This window comes from Phocoena phocoena, chromosome 19 (genome assembly GCF_963924675.1).
Source record: "Phocoena phocoena chromosome 19, mPhoPho1.1, whole genome shotgun sequence".
Classification (NCBI taxonomy): Eukaryota; Metazoa; Chordata; class Mammalia; order Artiodactyla; family Phocoenidae; genus Phocoena; species Phocoena phocoena.
The window spans coordinates 33,573,079-33,589,890 of NC_089237.1; the positions used below are offsets into that span (position 1 = coordinate 33,573,079).

Genomic DNA, 16,812 nt, shown 5'->3' on the forward strand with positions numbered 1-16,812 from the left:
GTGAGTGGTGTCTGAAAGCCACACGTGCAGAAAATAGGATGTGACTGACTGTCAGTTGCTGTTGATCAGGTGAGATGAAGACTGAGGATTGCAGGACTACATTTAGTAAATCTGGAGGTCTCTGGTGACCTTGACGAGAGCTCTGCCAGTAAAGTGGCTGGAATGAGAACTTGTCTGAAGTCTGTCAGAGGATGGGAGGAAAGAAAGTGGAGACAGCAAATATAAACAGCTCTAAGGGAATTCTGATCCTTAACCATCTTTCTAACGGAAGTGAGACTACACTTGTCTATCTTAAATGATTAAAAAGACAGCAAGGAAAAGTCCTAACAAGGGCTGCATCAACACATTATAAAGAAACTTTGAGCAGAACATGAGAATTAAGGACCAGGAGTTCCTTTTTAGCATGATAATTGCTCATCAGGTGCACTGCCAGGGAAGGTCTTCATTACTTACACTCTCATATGTAGGACTTGAGGCGAGGTTTTGGCTGGTCCTTTGGACAAACCTAGGATAGTGTGATAACACAGCATGATTACCCTACAGTGAGATCAAAGATGCCAAAAGATGACTTTACTGGTCTAAAAACAAAACCCAAAATGTACCTTCAGACTACACAAATGTATTGATTTTATATATCAATAAAAATTACCATTGGTTTTAGTGCCCAGCAGATCATGATGCCCAAATACCAAAGACAGTAAAGATAAAACCCTGTCCCCAGGCAGTGGCAGCCTTGAGACCCTGGAGTGTGCACACTATACCAGTGACAGCAGAGCCTTCAGTCTTTGCATGAGCGTAGCTACCACCCCATCGTTTCCTAAAGGATGAGGGGCAATGCAGAGTAGAGGTTAGGAAGGGGGGACAGTTTGGAGTAAAGTTGGAATAAACACACTTCACCCTGTCTCTCCCACCAAATGCAGCTATAAAACATGGACAGGATGCGTGGAGCAAATATTTGAGAACTGAAAAGTAAACACTAGTTACAGGCTGATTGGGAAAGAAGACTAGAATTTGAGTATCAGTGAAATGTTGGTGAACTTACCATGTTCTGCCCCTCTGGTATTCCCTAACTGGAATGCAGTGCAGCCTAAAACCCAAGTGGGCAGTGAAGACAGAGCTCCAGGAGAAGCCTCTCATTCTCACTCAAGGAGCAGAAAAGGGAAATCCTAATGCTCAGAGAGAGTGTGGAAATCCCCCATCCCTTTTCTCCTCTTTGTTCTTTCACACCCCAAACCCTAGGCAATCCCCAGGTGGCTGCAGTGACAGCAGAGGCAACAGGGACCTACAGGGGCTTAAAACTCTGAGTGAGGGTAACCTTCCTCTCTAAGAGGTAGAACTGTGATCCCAAGAGGATATGGCAAACCTCTGTTGTTTCTTTTATCCCTTCTGTCCTGCCATTTGGTGCCCAACACAAGCATAGTCAAGGAAATGCATGGCATAGTAAACCTTCAGCTTTTTGACTGGAGAGCCAAAAAAGGGCCTCCCAGGAAAGCAAAGAACCAGAGAAATCACAAAGAGGGAGGAATTCAGGAAAACAACCTTAAAGTTGTTTATGAAACAACTTTATGCATCTATGCATCCATGGCTGATCCCAATAAATGCCAAAGATGTTGAGAACTGAACACACAGCCTGCTATCCAGACCTTACATGAATACTGGGTGGCACACATGTGGGACAGGTCTCAATGGCACTGCCAAGGCTTTGAAAATTTAACTGACATCAGAACCGAGGCACACAGAAGGCAGGCTGAAACTGTGGCAGGCTGAAACCTCATGAGGTTGTTTGCCTACTAATCAAAACATCAACATTCTCAACAGGATTTAGATAAGATGAAGTGTCTCATATCATTAAAAATGTCCAAGATACAATCCAAAATTACTATGCATATGAAGAACTGAGAAAATTTAAACTTGCAAGAGAAAAGACAACAGTGGTTGATATCTAGAGTACACAGATGCTGAAATTATCTTACAATTTTAAAGCAGTTATTTATACAAATGCTTCAGCAAGGAACTGTGAACACTCTTGATAAAAAAACAGGAAAATAGAGTCTCAGCAAAGAAACACAAGATTATAAAGAAGAGCCAAATGGGAATTTTAGAATTGAAAATTTCAGTAACTGAAATTTTTAAAAACTTACAGAATGAGCTAAACAGCAAAGTGGGGATGACAGAGGAAATAGAGTGAGAAAAACAATGAACAGAACCCTATGGATCTATGAAACAATGACAACAGATCTAACGTGTGCCATCAAAAGTCCCAGAAGGATGGCAGAAAGTGTGTGGTGCTGAAAAAAATATTTGAAGAAATAAAGGCTTAAAACTTCACAAATTTGGTCAAAGACAAACCCACAGATTCAAGAAGTTCAGTGTAATAGGTTGAGTCGTGGCTCCCAAAGAGTTATGTCCTTGTCCTAATTCCTGGAACCTATGAGTGTCACCTTATTTGGAAAAAGGGTTTTTGTAGATATAATTAAGGACAGTGAGATGATGTTCGAGTGGGCACTAAATTCAATGACAAGTGACCTTAAAACAGAAAAACAGGAGTGAGGGGAAGGAGGGGCTGAGACACACAGGGGAGAAGGTAATGTGAAGGTGGAGAAAGAAAGTGAAGTGATGTGGCCACAAGCCAAAATAACAAAGGAGTGCCAACACTCACCAGAATCTTTAAGAGGCAAAGAATGGCTTCTCCTCTGAGAGCCCTGGAGGGAGACTGCCTTGCTTTCTCTCAGACTTCTAGCCTCCAGAACTCTACAAAGAGAAGTTCCTGTGGTTTTAAACCCACCAGTTTGTGGTGTTTTTATGGTAGCCACAGGAAATGAATACACTCAGTAAAACCAAAAGACAGCCATGCTCAGACACATCATAATCAAACTGTTCAAAATTAGAAGAAAAGTTCTTAAAGCACAGACAGAAAAAAACAACACAGAATCAACAGGGGAAAAAGAAAATTTGAATGAATGTTAGCTTTCTCATTAGAAGCCATTTAGGCCAGAGGAGACTGGAGCAATGTTTAAAAACTGCTGGAAGAAAAGAACCATCTACCCAGAATCCAATGAGAATATCCTTCAGGAACAAAAATGAAAAAGACATACTCACATGAAATAATCTAAGAGACTTTGACTGCCAACAGACCTTCTCTAAAATAATGCTAAAAGAAATTCTTCAGAGAGAAGAGAAATTGTACCAGAATAGAAGGAAAGCAACAGAAATGGTAAATATTGGGTAAATATAATAGACTATTCTTCTCTTCCTGAGTCTTTAAAATTTATTTGAGGGTTGCAAGCAAAAACTATATTATGGAAAAATAATTGTATAATAATTATACATTGTCTGGTTCTGGTTTTTTAACATACATAATACATACAGTAACTATAATTTATATTATTAAAGGAGAGCGCTGTATGATAATAAGGTTTCTACATTTCACTTCAAATGGGAAAATACTGGTTTTAAGTACCCCCCAAAAACTGTAATTCCTAGAGCAACCATTCCTCCCCTTCCCATATATACACTACACAAAGATACAAAATCATGATAAAATGGAATATTGAAAACATTCAAATAACCTAAAGTATGAAGGAAAGAGGAAACAGAAAAAAAAACCACACACACCAAAGGGGACAAATAGCAAATTACACAATGCTAGACCTAAATCCAAACATACTAAATGTAAATGGTCTAAACATACCAATTAAAGACAGAAATTATTAAAATACTTAAAAATGCACGACCCAACCATATGTTATCAATTAGAAACTCACTTCAAATAATTAAGTTAAAAGTAAAAAGGCAGGGCTTCCCTGGTGGCGCAGTGGATAAGAATCTGCCTGCCGATGCAGGGGACACAGGTTCCATCCCTGGTCCAGGAAGATCCCACATGCCGCGGAGCAACTAAGCCCATGCGCCACAACTACTAAGCCTGCGCTCCAGAGCCCGCAAGCCACAACTACTGAAGCGCATGTGCCTAGAGCCCGTGGTCCACAACGAAGAATAGCTCCCGCTCACCGCAACTAGAGAAAAGCCCACGTACAGCAACGAAGACCCAACACAGCCAAAAAAAAATGTAAAAAGGCAGAAGATATACCATGTGAACACTAATCAAAAGAAAGCTAGAGTGGCTATATTAATATCAAAGTAAACATGAGGGCAAAGACAATTACAACGTATAAAGAGGGGACATTACATAATGATAAAAGGGTTAATTCACCAAGAAGACAACAATCCTGAATGCAAATGCACTTAAAGACAGAGCTTCAAATACATGAAGCAAATAATTTTACATAAACTTTTCTAGAAATATCACATACTGTATGACTCTATTCAGATGCTATTGTCACAAACTATAATGATAGAGAACAGACTGGTGGCTGGGGGTTGGGGATGGGGATGTGTGACTATAAAGGAATAATAGCATAAGGGAGCTTTTTGGGATAATGAACTATTCTACATTCGGACTGTGGGGGTGGTTACATGAATCTATGTATATATGTTAAAATACATAGAACTGTACATCAAACCAAAAAAGGGTCAATTTTACCATACGGAATTTTTTTTTTTTTGCGGTATGTGGGCCTCTCACTGTTGTGGCATCTCCTGTTGCAGAGCACAGGCTCCAGATGCATAGGCTCAGCGGCCATGGCTCCCGGGCCTAGCCGCTCCGCGGCATGTGGGATCTTCCTGGACTGGGGCACGAACCCGTGTCCCCGGCATTGGCAGGCGGACTCTCAACCACTGCGCCACCAGGGAAGCTCCCGGAAATTTTTAAAATAAAATTAAAGTGCAGAAAGAAAATAAAGAAAGCAGGTATGGAAATCAGATCCACTTGAATTTGAATCCTCTTTTTGCACTAGTTAGCAGCCTTGGTTTCTTCACTTGTACAGTGAATATTGGGGGTACCTATCTCATAGGCCTGTAGGGAGCACTAGTAAGTAATGAGTAAGCATTTCTTATTCTTCTTAGCCTATGGCCTGATACTAACTGGGCTATAAATATGACCTGTGGCTTTATCCCATCATCATCGCTTTTCAGGGATCCTTTCTGTTATGAATAATTCCATCACTCATTTGTTCTGTGATGATAAATTAAACTGCAAACACAGAGAGGTGGAAAAATCTCAAGACTGTAAGATATTTTAATGGCTGATTTTGCCACTCATATGTAATCTTTGGCATATGATTTAACCCAGATTTATGCCTTAGGTAACTTTAGCGCTTCAATTTCCATCACTAAAAAACTGACTAGTGATACTTTCACTCATGTATCAATATAAGCTTCTTCTGAAAATCAGAAAAAAATAGATACAAAAGACATAGTCTAGAAAACAAAATACAGATGTCACACATTATCTTTTATTCCAGTAAATTCTAAGAACTATTATAATTATTTTGATATCTGGAACTTGGGCAGACAATTATAACAGGGTTTCTAGCCATCAGCCGATCACTGCCTTATGGTTCCCCACAGACATTTTTTAAAACTAAAGATTCTTGCTACTGAATCAGAGTTTCTGGTGGCCAGCAATTTTACTGTTTAATAATCACTCAAGTGATTTTTATGCACCTTAGAGTATGAGATCCACAAAACTAAGCAGCTGTTAGCTAGGATTTGATCTTTGTGTGAGTTGTATAGACAGACATTTTTTGTAATGGGATTTCATCTTTATGGTCAATCTTTCCCAACAAGATTTGCAGAATAAAGGAAAACAGAATCAGCTACTTCAGACCACATTGTTTACTAAGCAACTTCACTGGAGTTCTGCCTACAACATTTCAACATTTACTTGCATCACAGCAGTCAAGACCAGAGGGAGTCAAGCTAAGGTAATGACCCAACCTGGTGGTTCAAGAGATAGCCATGTCCCAGCACATGAATCTTTCCTTTCTCTCTTCTTCCCTTACAGATTTTTTTTGTTTTTTTTTTGCTTTTTTCCCCAGTTTGATTCTCCTTTCTCTTCTCCTCAGTCTGCCCCTCTCCTTTTTAATATAGAAAAGTAACTAAAAAATATCTAAGTCCATTGACATAAAAACACAGCCAAGACATGCTGTTGAGTGAAAAACAAAAGCAAGGTTCAAAACAGTATGCATAGTATGCTGCTCTCTATTTAATAAAGGAGAAAAAATAATTCATATTCTTATTTACCTAACGACAAAAGACGCTTTGGAAGGATAAATAAGAAACTAACAAAGGGGTTCCCCGGGTGGGAGCAGGTATGACCCAAGGGAGGGCAAGAGGCAGGATGAGGGTGGGATGAGATCAAGTATTGTCCTTGTACATCTTTTTATATTGCTTTGATATCTGCATCATGGAAATGTATTGCCTATTACCTAAAATACATATATTTAAAAGGAAAAAAAAGAATATAATAGGCTTTGATGGAAGGCAAATCTAACTTCTGTTTATTTTTTTGCTGTTTATCTGCTCCATCCTGCCTCTTCTTGACCTTAGGTAACCATGCTTTTTTTAGGTTCTTCTGCATCTTTCTTATGTTTCTCTATGCAAACAGTGGCAAATATTAGCATATATTATTTCTCACTTTCTTATACAAATCTGAGATAGTATACACACACTACTTTGCACCTTTTCTCATTTAATAATAAATACATTGGTGATTGTCCCTCACATAGAGGGCCTACTTTTTTCTCCAGAAGTATAATAATATATTGTGTAGATGTTTATTTAACCATTCCCCAAACTGAAGGGTACTTGAGTTGTTTCTAATTATTAGCTATTGCACAAATGCTGTCAAGAATAATCTTGTAAAGACCTTATTTTGCATAAATAAGCATAAATTCCTAGACTGCAAGTTCAAACGTAAATGCATTTATAATTTTAATAGATATTGCCACTTGCCCCTCATAAAAACTGCACAGTTTTGCGATAGTATCTGTCTCTCCACAGTTAACAAACATGTAGACTACTGCCAATCTGTGAGGTTAAAATAAGTCTTATTGCAGTTTAATTTATATTTCTGTAACTGTACGTAAGGCTGAGCATCACTGAGCAAAAATATGTTTCTAAATCATCTGTATTTCTTTTTTGGTGAACTATCAGTTCACCAGACCTGCTACTTAATCGCTACATGAACTTCTATTCCCTAGGTCTCAGCCTTTTTTCCTATAAAATGGGAATAATGATAATAGCACTGATCCAAGAACTTTTGCAAAGATTAAATGCAATAAATAAAAACAGGTCAGCAAAGTGCCTGCCACATAGCAAGTGCTCTGCAATCTGTGTGGCCGTTTCTGTTCCCCCACTTTGTATTTTTCCTACCTCCTGTTACCACTAAAAAAATAAGAGAAACAGAGAATTTATGGAAGGCTTGCTATGTACTGAGTGCTGTACTAGGAGGTACATACAGCATTGCACAGAATCTTTTTAAGAATCCTAGAGAGTATTCTTAGAAGAGAAATGAAGGCTCACACTGGTTAAGTTTCTCATCCAAGGTCACACAGCTAATAGGAAGCAGTACTGAAATTCTAAATCAGTTAGGTATGATTCCTAAGTCTCTACCTTTTCTATTATGTCATGTTTTCTTAAATACGAGGAATCAGAATGAGATGGAATTAGTTCTGGAGTATTACTGACATACTTACAGGGGTGTTTCTGTGTTTTCTGAGGCTAGCAAATCCACCTGTGGATGAAGACTGGGTTTCAAGTTGTTTGTTACAACAGGACTTGTAGAGCTGAAATCTAAAACACAAAATGTACTTATTGCTTGGCTCTAAAACATTTTGTCCATCAGTTCTGTTGAATTTTCTGTTTTTTTTTTTTTAAAAAAAACACCAAATTAAGGAGATTGAGATAGTTCTGTCACCGTAAAATCGTGGGATTTCCTCAAACAGAAATTCAAAAACATCACTTATGGCAAGTGGAAAGAGAGAAATTCCCTGCCATAAAAAGAGGATGTTGTAAAGGTAGCAAACGTTATTGTGTTGGGTTTTCTAAAATCCCAAGCTGACTCACAATGGAAGGGATTTTATGTCTTATCCTGTCAAGCACAAAAGTAAAAAGCTATGGCATATATAGAGCTCTACCCTCACCTCTCCAAACTCTCAAGTTCCCATAATGATGAGACACCCCAAAAAGAATAATTATTTCCACCCCTGCTCTGAAAATACCTGATAAAAACTCAAGAAAACTCTTCAATATAATGGACTCCAAACATCTCACTGGTCTAAGCAAGCAGTCAACATTTTAGAAATGGGGTAAGTAATAAGAAAACCACAAATTGAGTGATACTGACTATTCTGATTCTAAAAAATCCTGCTAACATAAAAGGAAAACAAACTGATTTTAATTTGGCAGAAAATTCTGGATTTCAGCATTTTTCATCATCTTTACTTTGTAATTTACCAAAACTCTTTGGGAAGGGTAATAGGAGACAACAAATAAGACAGAGAAGGTAGGTAACCCTAAGCCTACAGTGCAACATTTACCTTCACAGAAAACCATTAAAGCAACAATTGCTCTCACTTTATAAAGTAGGAAAGTCTCTAAGGTGGGGGGCTAAGAGGTGCAAGAACTGGGGTTTCAACTTGGACTTCTCTGACTCAAAAGCTTGTGATTTGCCCTCCACATTTCACCATCATGAGGCCTCATAATTCCTGATTTTGTCTATATGCATCAAATATTCCCCTTCCTGATGCTGTAGTATGGCAGAGAAAACCAAAGATAACAGTGAGTGGGTTCAGAGTAGGTTTAAGTATTGGCCATGGAGCTGAACAAGCTCTACAAGCAGGCCAGGCGAATTTGTCAAAATACTAAACCAGTAGGACGAGTTTCAAGGACCTCCTCCGCCAGACACATCCCATTCCTGAACTGGGTGTGACCTAACCATTTGTCAAGAAGTACTTAAATCTCCTGATATAGTTCTCTGATATTCAAACTGACTTCAGTTCTTCTCAGGTTCCATTTAATCAAGAAACCAAGAGAACTGTTTCACATCAAGCTCTTCCACTGGTCTGAAAAGGCCCATGTGCTTATTTACTTAAGTCTGAAAGCTGAGCATTCAGGGTGTTGAGTTCTCCCAAAGTGGCCCTATGCATCAGAGGGCTGCGACTCAGGTCAAGGAGATCAGAGGATGGGGCAGAAGGTTCACTGGTAGTCTGAAAACAAAGCAAACAAAAACACAATTTAGAAAAAACTATGTCAGGCAGTTTGTCACAGCTTTCTCCCCAGACTTTCCTTTGGAGAAAGGAAGATCCTATTTGGAAGTATCCTGAGAGAGAACTCTCCATTCAATAGACAATGCTAGTACTAATCACATCTCGCCACTGACATGGGTCCCTGCTTAATTAGAGAATCTTCTTATGACCTCTTATCAATAACTCAATGAGTTATTAAGGCAGATACTCTACACTACTAAAACCACTCCAAATCATTAATGCATGTCTTCTCTTTTTTAAGACTTGTTTTATATAAGCTTTGCTCCTTGCTGTAGAATTCATAAAATTTTCAATTGTTTATTTTATAACAGTTCTATTTACTTACATTGGCATCTTCCCTCTGGTTCTTATTTTGCTCCAAAATCCTTTGTTGGTTTCGAATGAACCTGTTTGAATTAACAAAATGCAAGTATTTAAAAGAAAACAGATATGAAAATGCTATAATTTTTAACAGAATTATTAATGTGCAAATATTTAGGGATAATCAGCCTCATCCCCAATTCCCAATAAAGTACTTTAATAACTTTTTCCCAGTTTATAAAAGTAATAATGCCTTTAAAGAAAACTATGAGAAAATGGACAAATATGAATAATTCCATAATCAAGATATGGTTCCTATTAATATTATGATGTACTTCCTTCTAGTATTTTTTTCTGTAAGTTAATCTATTTTAAACTTAGTTGAAATTATACTTTACATAATTCTGTATTCTAATTCCATTATGTTCAGATCATTTTTCTAGTTATTCAGAAATACAACTTATAGTGGTTGCATACTTAACCTAATGAATCACATATATAAATATTCTCCTTATTCTCAAATATTTGAGTTGTTTCTAATTTTGCCAAAATTATCAAAAATGATCATTTTTCCATAAAATTCACATACAATTAACATTTTCACTGTTTAATCTTCATTTTTATAAGACACTTGACACCTAACAATATTACCTTTTACAACTTTGTTTTAATTTTACATTGTTCGTACACTGTGGGTAAAGGAGGAGCAGTTAAGTAAATAAGAGAATAGGTTTCAAAGAATAGTGAAGCTGAAAGCAGAAATCCAAGGCACAAGTGTCAGTATTATTACTGAGTAGTTATAAGACCATACATATGATCCTCAGTTCTCCATCTACTCAGAGAATAGCAATACCTGAACCATTTCCTCAAAGTTATTCTCAAGGGCAAGATACAGACAGATAATACAGGTGGATGAATGTGGAAATGCTTTGCAAACTAAAAGTTGCTTTAGAAATACATAGTATTACTATTACGACACATTGATTCCATGAACCTAAACACTTTCAAGTCTAAAAGCTTATACTGAATTAAAACATGACTTAGGTTTAAGGATTTTCCCCTTTCTAACACACGTACTTCTTCTTCCATCTACTCATGGTATTGGCTTCCTGCATGCTAGCTAGTTATGTGCAAGGTATGAACAACCTTCACAAATCAAGACTTGAGTAACAATTTCTGTTACCTTATTTGCACAGCTATTCCCTGGATGTAATGAGTGGAAACTTCTGGGGATTTTGGAATAGGGTGAATGTATTTTGTCTGTGGGATGGATGTGAATCTTTAGGGAACAGAGGGCAGACTGTGGTGAGCATGGTAAGTAGGATGATTCCCCTGCCAAGATATCCACATCCTAATCAATGGAACAGTGAATATGTTAGGTTAGATGGCATATGGAGTGAAGATTGCTAATGAGTGGACTTTAATAGGAAGATTATCCTGGACCACACAGATGAGCCCAGTGTAATCACAAAGGCCTTAAATGTGGACGAGGGAGGCAGACGAAGGAAGCAAGAGGGATACAAAGTGAGAAGGACCCGACCAGACAACTTTGGCTTTGAAGATGGAGGAAAGGGGTCAGGAGCCTAGAAAAGTGGCATAAGTTGCACAAGTTAAGGAAAAGATTTTCCTCCAAAAAGGAATGCAGCCCTGGTTCAAAGCTGAATCAGAAAAAGCTGTTCACAGAAATAACCCAGTCTCCTGATATCAAGACCAGATAAACACACATTCCCCCTTGGAGGAAGCTTTTAGTAAGTGGTCTTATGGTTTGTAATAGAATTCTCCAAAATGAAAACCATGAGTCAGCACTCTACTGAAAACCATATGGTTTTCCTTAGATATCTTCCCATTTACAAACATTTATACCAACCACCCCCCCAAAAAGACCAAACAAACAACAAAAAAAAAAACCCAAAAAACCAAAGGGCAAGGTTTGCTCAGTGGTAAAGGAACATGGTCACAGGGCTCACATCCCTCCCTTGGTGCCCTGTCACCTCTTCACAGAACAGCCGCTCTCCCTGACAGTGAGACAGTGAGGGAAAGAACTTATTTTGCAGCTGTGGGTTTTACTTCCCTGATTCTCTTGGTTCATTCACGATGAGTGGGGAAAAAAAGTCTAGACAATAAATTAGAAGGCTCACTGGGACAAGAAGAGGAGGAGGACAAGAAATTAATATTTAATGTGCTAGCACCCAGCTAGGTGCTTTAATATACATTATCGCATTTAATTCTTAGAAACAAACAAATAAAATAAACAAACCCTCTCCAAATACGTAGTATTATCCTCTTTAATAAATAGGAAAAAACCCAAATCTTAAAAAAAGTTAAGCAATTTGTCCAAAATCATCAGTAAGATTTGAATCCGGACCTGTTCACCTCCTTCCCTTATGTCACACTGGTCCCATTCTTCATCTGTTGGTGGGAAATATGGCCACTAATTCCAGGAAATTCTCGACAGAAATGGTTCCCCTAAGGGCGTCTTGAAATGTCACTGTAACTAGGAGGAAAACCTCTGATATTTAGCAGGTAGGGGCCACATAAGGGAAAACTGCCCTACCCAAAATGCCAATACAACTCTTATTTGAAACAAGGATCTAGAAAAAGTTTGGGGATCTCAGAGACTCCAGAATTTCTATGCTAGGAAGGCCTAGGTACAGGTTTGGAAAGAGACCAGGAGACTTGCCTGAAGCTATGTTTGTATATAGCACTTCTCATTAAGACTAAGGAGAAAGCCACCTGTCAATCGAAGTATGCTGCCGCTCTTTGGGGCCGGGTTCTAGGTGCCGGATCTCTCCCCAGGCCTGTTGTGCCTTCCCATGGCTTCACAACCATATGTGCTCTTACCTGCTCCTGGTTTAGTCAACTCCTCCTCAACCCATAGTTCTCAGCTTAAATGGTACTTCCTCATAGAAGCCTTCCTGTCCTTTTTCTGACCTGGATTAGGTCTGGCTGTTATTCTCACTAAATAGACCTCCTATTCACTGCATTTATTTCACTTTCCAAGTGTGTATATTTATATATATGATTGAAGGTGTTTTCCTGACTATAGGCTTGACTATAGATTACAATAGGTTATAAAACTATTACTTTGGGGCTTCCCTGGTGGCGCAGCGGTTGAGAGTCCGCCTACCGATGCAGGGGACACAGGTTCATGCCCCGGTCTGGGAAGATCCCACATGCCGCGGAGCGGCTGGGCCCGTGAGTCATGGCCGCTGAGCCTGCGCATCCGGAGCCTGTGCTCCGCAACGGGAGAGGCCACAACGGTGAGAGGCCCGCGTACCACACACACACAAAAAAAGACTATTACTTTGACGAATGAATAAATGACTTGGAAACAACTTAAATGCCTAATAAGTGAACTGTGAGAGAAACGTGGACCATTATGCAGCTATTAAAAATAATGGTTTAGCCAAAGCATTTAAGAACATAGGATACACAAATACTGGTTTTACGACAAAGAAAATCAAGGGAGAAACAAAAGTATATGTTCTTTATATGATCACGACTATAAAAAAGTTTAGAAAAATACTAAAATGTTAGAAACAAAATTATGAGTACAGTCGACCCCTGTATCCACAGGTTCTGTATCTGTGGGTTCTGCATCTGTGGGTTCTGCATCTGAGGATTCAACCAACCTCAGATTGAAAATATTTGAAAAAGAAAAATTCCAGAAAGTTCTAAAAAGGAAACTTGAATTTGCCATGAACCAGCATCTATTTACATAGCATTTACATTTACTAGGTATTATAAGTAATCTAGAGATGATTTAAAGTGTACAGGAGGATGTGCATAGGTTATATGCAAATACTACACTATTTTACATAAAGGGCTTGAGCATCTGTGGATCTTGGTATCCTTGGGGGGGTTCCTGGAAACAATCCCCTACAGATATCAAGAGATGACTGTGTTTAAACTTTTTGCCTTCATACTTTTCTGAATGGAATTTAGAAAAAAAATCTGTGTTCATATACAGATTATCCTCACTGGCTACTCTGGTTTTGTGTAGACTATTTTCTCCATATAAATACCCTCCTCTCTTCTCTTTACCATTTCCATGTTGTTCTCCACCTCAAACTTAGGGTAAACCTCACTTTCACTAAGACTCTTTGTTTATAGCGTTGGTCTATTTGAGAGCTTACAATGTGCCCAGTGCAGACAACATTCCGTGATTAAGATGCAGGCCCTGCTCACAGGGCAGTACGTGAGCATTGCTTACACTGCCCGTGAATGCCCCTCACACTGCTCAGGAACACGCTCATTCCTGCAAGCCATATCACACACTCCCAGAAGAGCAGGACCAGGATTCCCTATCTCGGGAGGAAGGCAGCCATGTCCAGAACTTGTTCCTGATCTTTCTGAGTGCTCACCGGTAGGCACTCTAAGAACACGGAGTACCTGGAGGTTAAACTAGCACTGGAGGAGGGTCGGAGAGGGCGTGCCACTGCTCACCTCTCATATCCAAGGATGGCGTTATTCAAATCCTCATTCACCTGAATTAGCTCAACAGTGACATCTTCATTCTCCACCACTACGAGCAGGTCCATGATCCTCTCCTGCATCTCCCGACCTGTCTTATAAAGTTTCTGTCAAAGAAGGAGAGAGATTTCTTCTTCAGTGCTAAAAAAACAACTGATTTGCCGATCTGTATACTACTGTGACCATCTCCACACTGAGTCACCTATGGGAGATTACCAAAGTATTTAACTATGGACAGCTCATCCTTTCTCTGTGAAGGATATCAGAACAATATTTTCCTCTAAAAATCAAAATGGGCATCATAAGGACAATAATGTACATTGCATGTAATGCTGGACTAGAAATCAGAAGTGGTGTACAGGAATTCTAGGCTTACTACTTATTAGCTGTGCTGTGTTAGGAAAAAAAAAATCACTTGTTTTCTAAATCTGTTTACTCACTTGACAAGTGAAAAATATACTACTTGCCACATCTACCTCAAGGGGTGACAGAAAATCAAATGAGGTGTATAATGAGGAACTATATAACTATAAAGAACTACATAAAACATAAAATGCTATTGTTGTTATTTGTGGTAATAGAAGAAAGTAATTAAAATGCATTTATAGCAGTATAATTTTCTTGTTATGTTTTACTTAAACATGTAACGTTTATAGTTACAACATCACATTCCAAGGTAAACTGAAGCAGGATTCAAAAACTAGTCATCAATGCCATTTTTATTTGGACTGCCTGAAATCACTGTATTACACAAGACTCTACTCCCCAAACCAGCTTTTTCTCATAAGCATCAGAGGCACCTACAACAGACTTACTGACTCAGAATTGCCTAGGCTGAGAGTTTGGGAATTTACACTTTTTAACAAGCATCTCAAAGTGTTTCTTATGTACACTGATACTTGAGAACTGCTATCTTACAACTTACTTTCTCTTAGGCAAACCTCCAGTAAGCCTGAGGAGCATAAAACTGGTATTAATATTCCTTCAAACCCACCCTGGCTAGAATTTGTTCATGTAATAATACATTAACATCAGGCAAGAACACAGGGAAGCTCCCCTTTCAAAATGAAAGCAGCAGAACTTGCTAAATCACAGCACTGTTACATTATCTGATCTTTTCCCTCAAGAAAGAGACTTAAAAAAAAAAAAAAAACCCTGCTGAAAAACTTACACTTCACAAAACCATTTAGAATCTCAAACAATCTATCACAAGATTTCCAACAGGAAATCTCTAAATAAATAAACCAAACCACTACTAGCTGGCATTCAGACTCAGAGGTAAAGGCTACCATACCTCCACAAAATCTTAACAGAAGTATTTAGAAGACAGAAGAAAAGAGAAAGGAAAAAAAAAAGTGAGACAGACAGATGACAGAATCTAGGTTTTCATACTTGCACTGTGCAACCAGAAAAACTGTCCCAGTTCCTAATGATGTGGTCACTGTCTGCAGCAGTTGACAAACTTTTTCTTAAAGGTCCAGATATTAAATATTTTCTGCTTTGTAGGCCACAAAGCCTGTGTTGTGACTACCCAACTCTGCCAAGGTGAGAGTAACCACACGCAATATGTAAACAAATGGGTGTGGCCACATCCTAGTAAAATTAAGTCAGGTGGTTGCTAAATTTGAGTCACTTATGGTTCCCTGGTAGAGCACAAAGAGAAAAGACTTTAGACTCAGTGGACCAAAGGTCTCTCCCATCTACATACCTGATATGGGATATGGTTAAAACTTAGCCTCAGTTTACTTTTTTATCTGTAAAACAAGGATAACAACCATCTTATAGGGTTGTTGTCAGAACAGAAAATGATGCAGTTGAAACCCACATATGGCATACAGGGTAGTCAATGAATGTATTATGGTTGCCTAAGGAGGTGTCCCTAGCAGCTTAACTAGCAAACTAATATACATTCCTGGGACTTCCCTGGTGGTCCAGTGGATAAGACTCTGCACTCACAATGCAGAGGGCCTGGGTTCCATCTCTGGTCAGGGAACTAGATCCGGCATGCATGCCACAACTAAGAAGTCTGCATGCCGCAACTAAGACCTGGTGCAGCCAAAATAAATACATATATATTTTTTTTAAAAAGAGGAAAAATCTAAGAAGCATTTGGTTATAACCCCATGATGAACGAGAACTTTACCTCTGTTCTGCGTTAGTGTACAGAACAGTTCTCCTCCTTGCTCACTGGCAGCCTTGCTAGAACAATGTCAAGATCAAGGAAATACAATGGCTGTTAGGTGCCTGTGACAAAAGTAGAAAGTAATCTGAAATGAATTTGCAGCCAACGTCAACAGCCCCCGGTCACATGAAGACTGTCCCTTTGCCCTCTCAAGAGACAGATGGAATGGAAACATGAAAGGGGCACCACATTTCTCAGCAGGTTTGCAAAGCAGAATTTGAAAAACCTCTTCAAAAGCCAGCCCACTCTGATCTTTGCAATTGATGTCTGTCTCAGAGGAGGGCCAAGCCACCTGGAAACAGCACAGATCAAGTACCATGGACCAAAAGGATGGGTCAGAAGTTCCCCACAGCAGGCACCTGCAGGGCTGTGGATGTGGGGAGCAAGGGGGCACAAGTTAAAATACTAAAATACGGAGGAACAGCTGCTGGTGCATATGCCCATCACAGAGGCCCTAGAATCGCCTCCCTTTACACCATATCAAAGCCCAGGCAGGCTTCTGAGCTAAAGTGATTCTAACAATCAATTCAAACGTCTTTGGAGCAAAACAAAAAGGAGCTCATTAAGAGCTTCCTCTTCTGACATCCAGATGGCTCCCACTCTTTCACAGAGCATTCAGGAATTAAGGAAGAAGATTCTTCCACACTTTGAACTTCAACTGCAATTGTCCCACATTCACCAACACAGGGC

The 16,812-nt window shown here is 39.1% G+C and overlaps 1 protein-coding gene across 2 annotated transcripts in view; it reads right to left on the minus strand.

The window, feature by feature from the left end:
* The window catches only part of TOM1L1 (target of myb1 like 1 membrane trafficking protein), a 52,722-nt gene that overhangs the window by 6,853 nt on the left and 29,057 nt on the right, over nt 1-16,812 (minus strand). Inside the window, exons 8-12 of one of the 2 annotated variants that reach the window (XM_065896664.1) lie at nt 13,914-14,047; nt 9,493-9,553; nt 8,990-9,107; nt 7,596-7,692; nt 454-505 (exon numbers count right to left, since the gene is read on the minus strand). In XM_065896664.1, coding sequence (XP_065752736.1) covers nt 454-505; nt 7,596-7,692; nt 8,990-9,107; nt 9,493-9,553; nt 13,914-14,047 — 462 coding nt within the window. Of the gene's footprint in view, nt 1-453; nt 506-7,595; nt 7,693-8,981; nt 9,108-9,492; nt 9,554-13,913; nt 14,048-16,812 lie in introns of those variants that run through there. The other variant, XM_065896665.1, reaches the window with a different exon arrangement.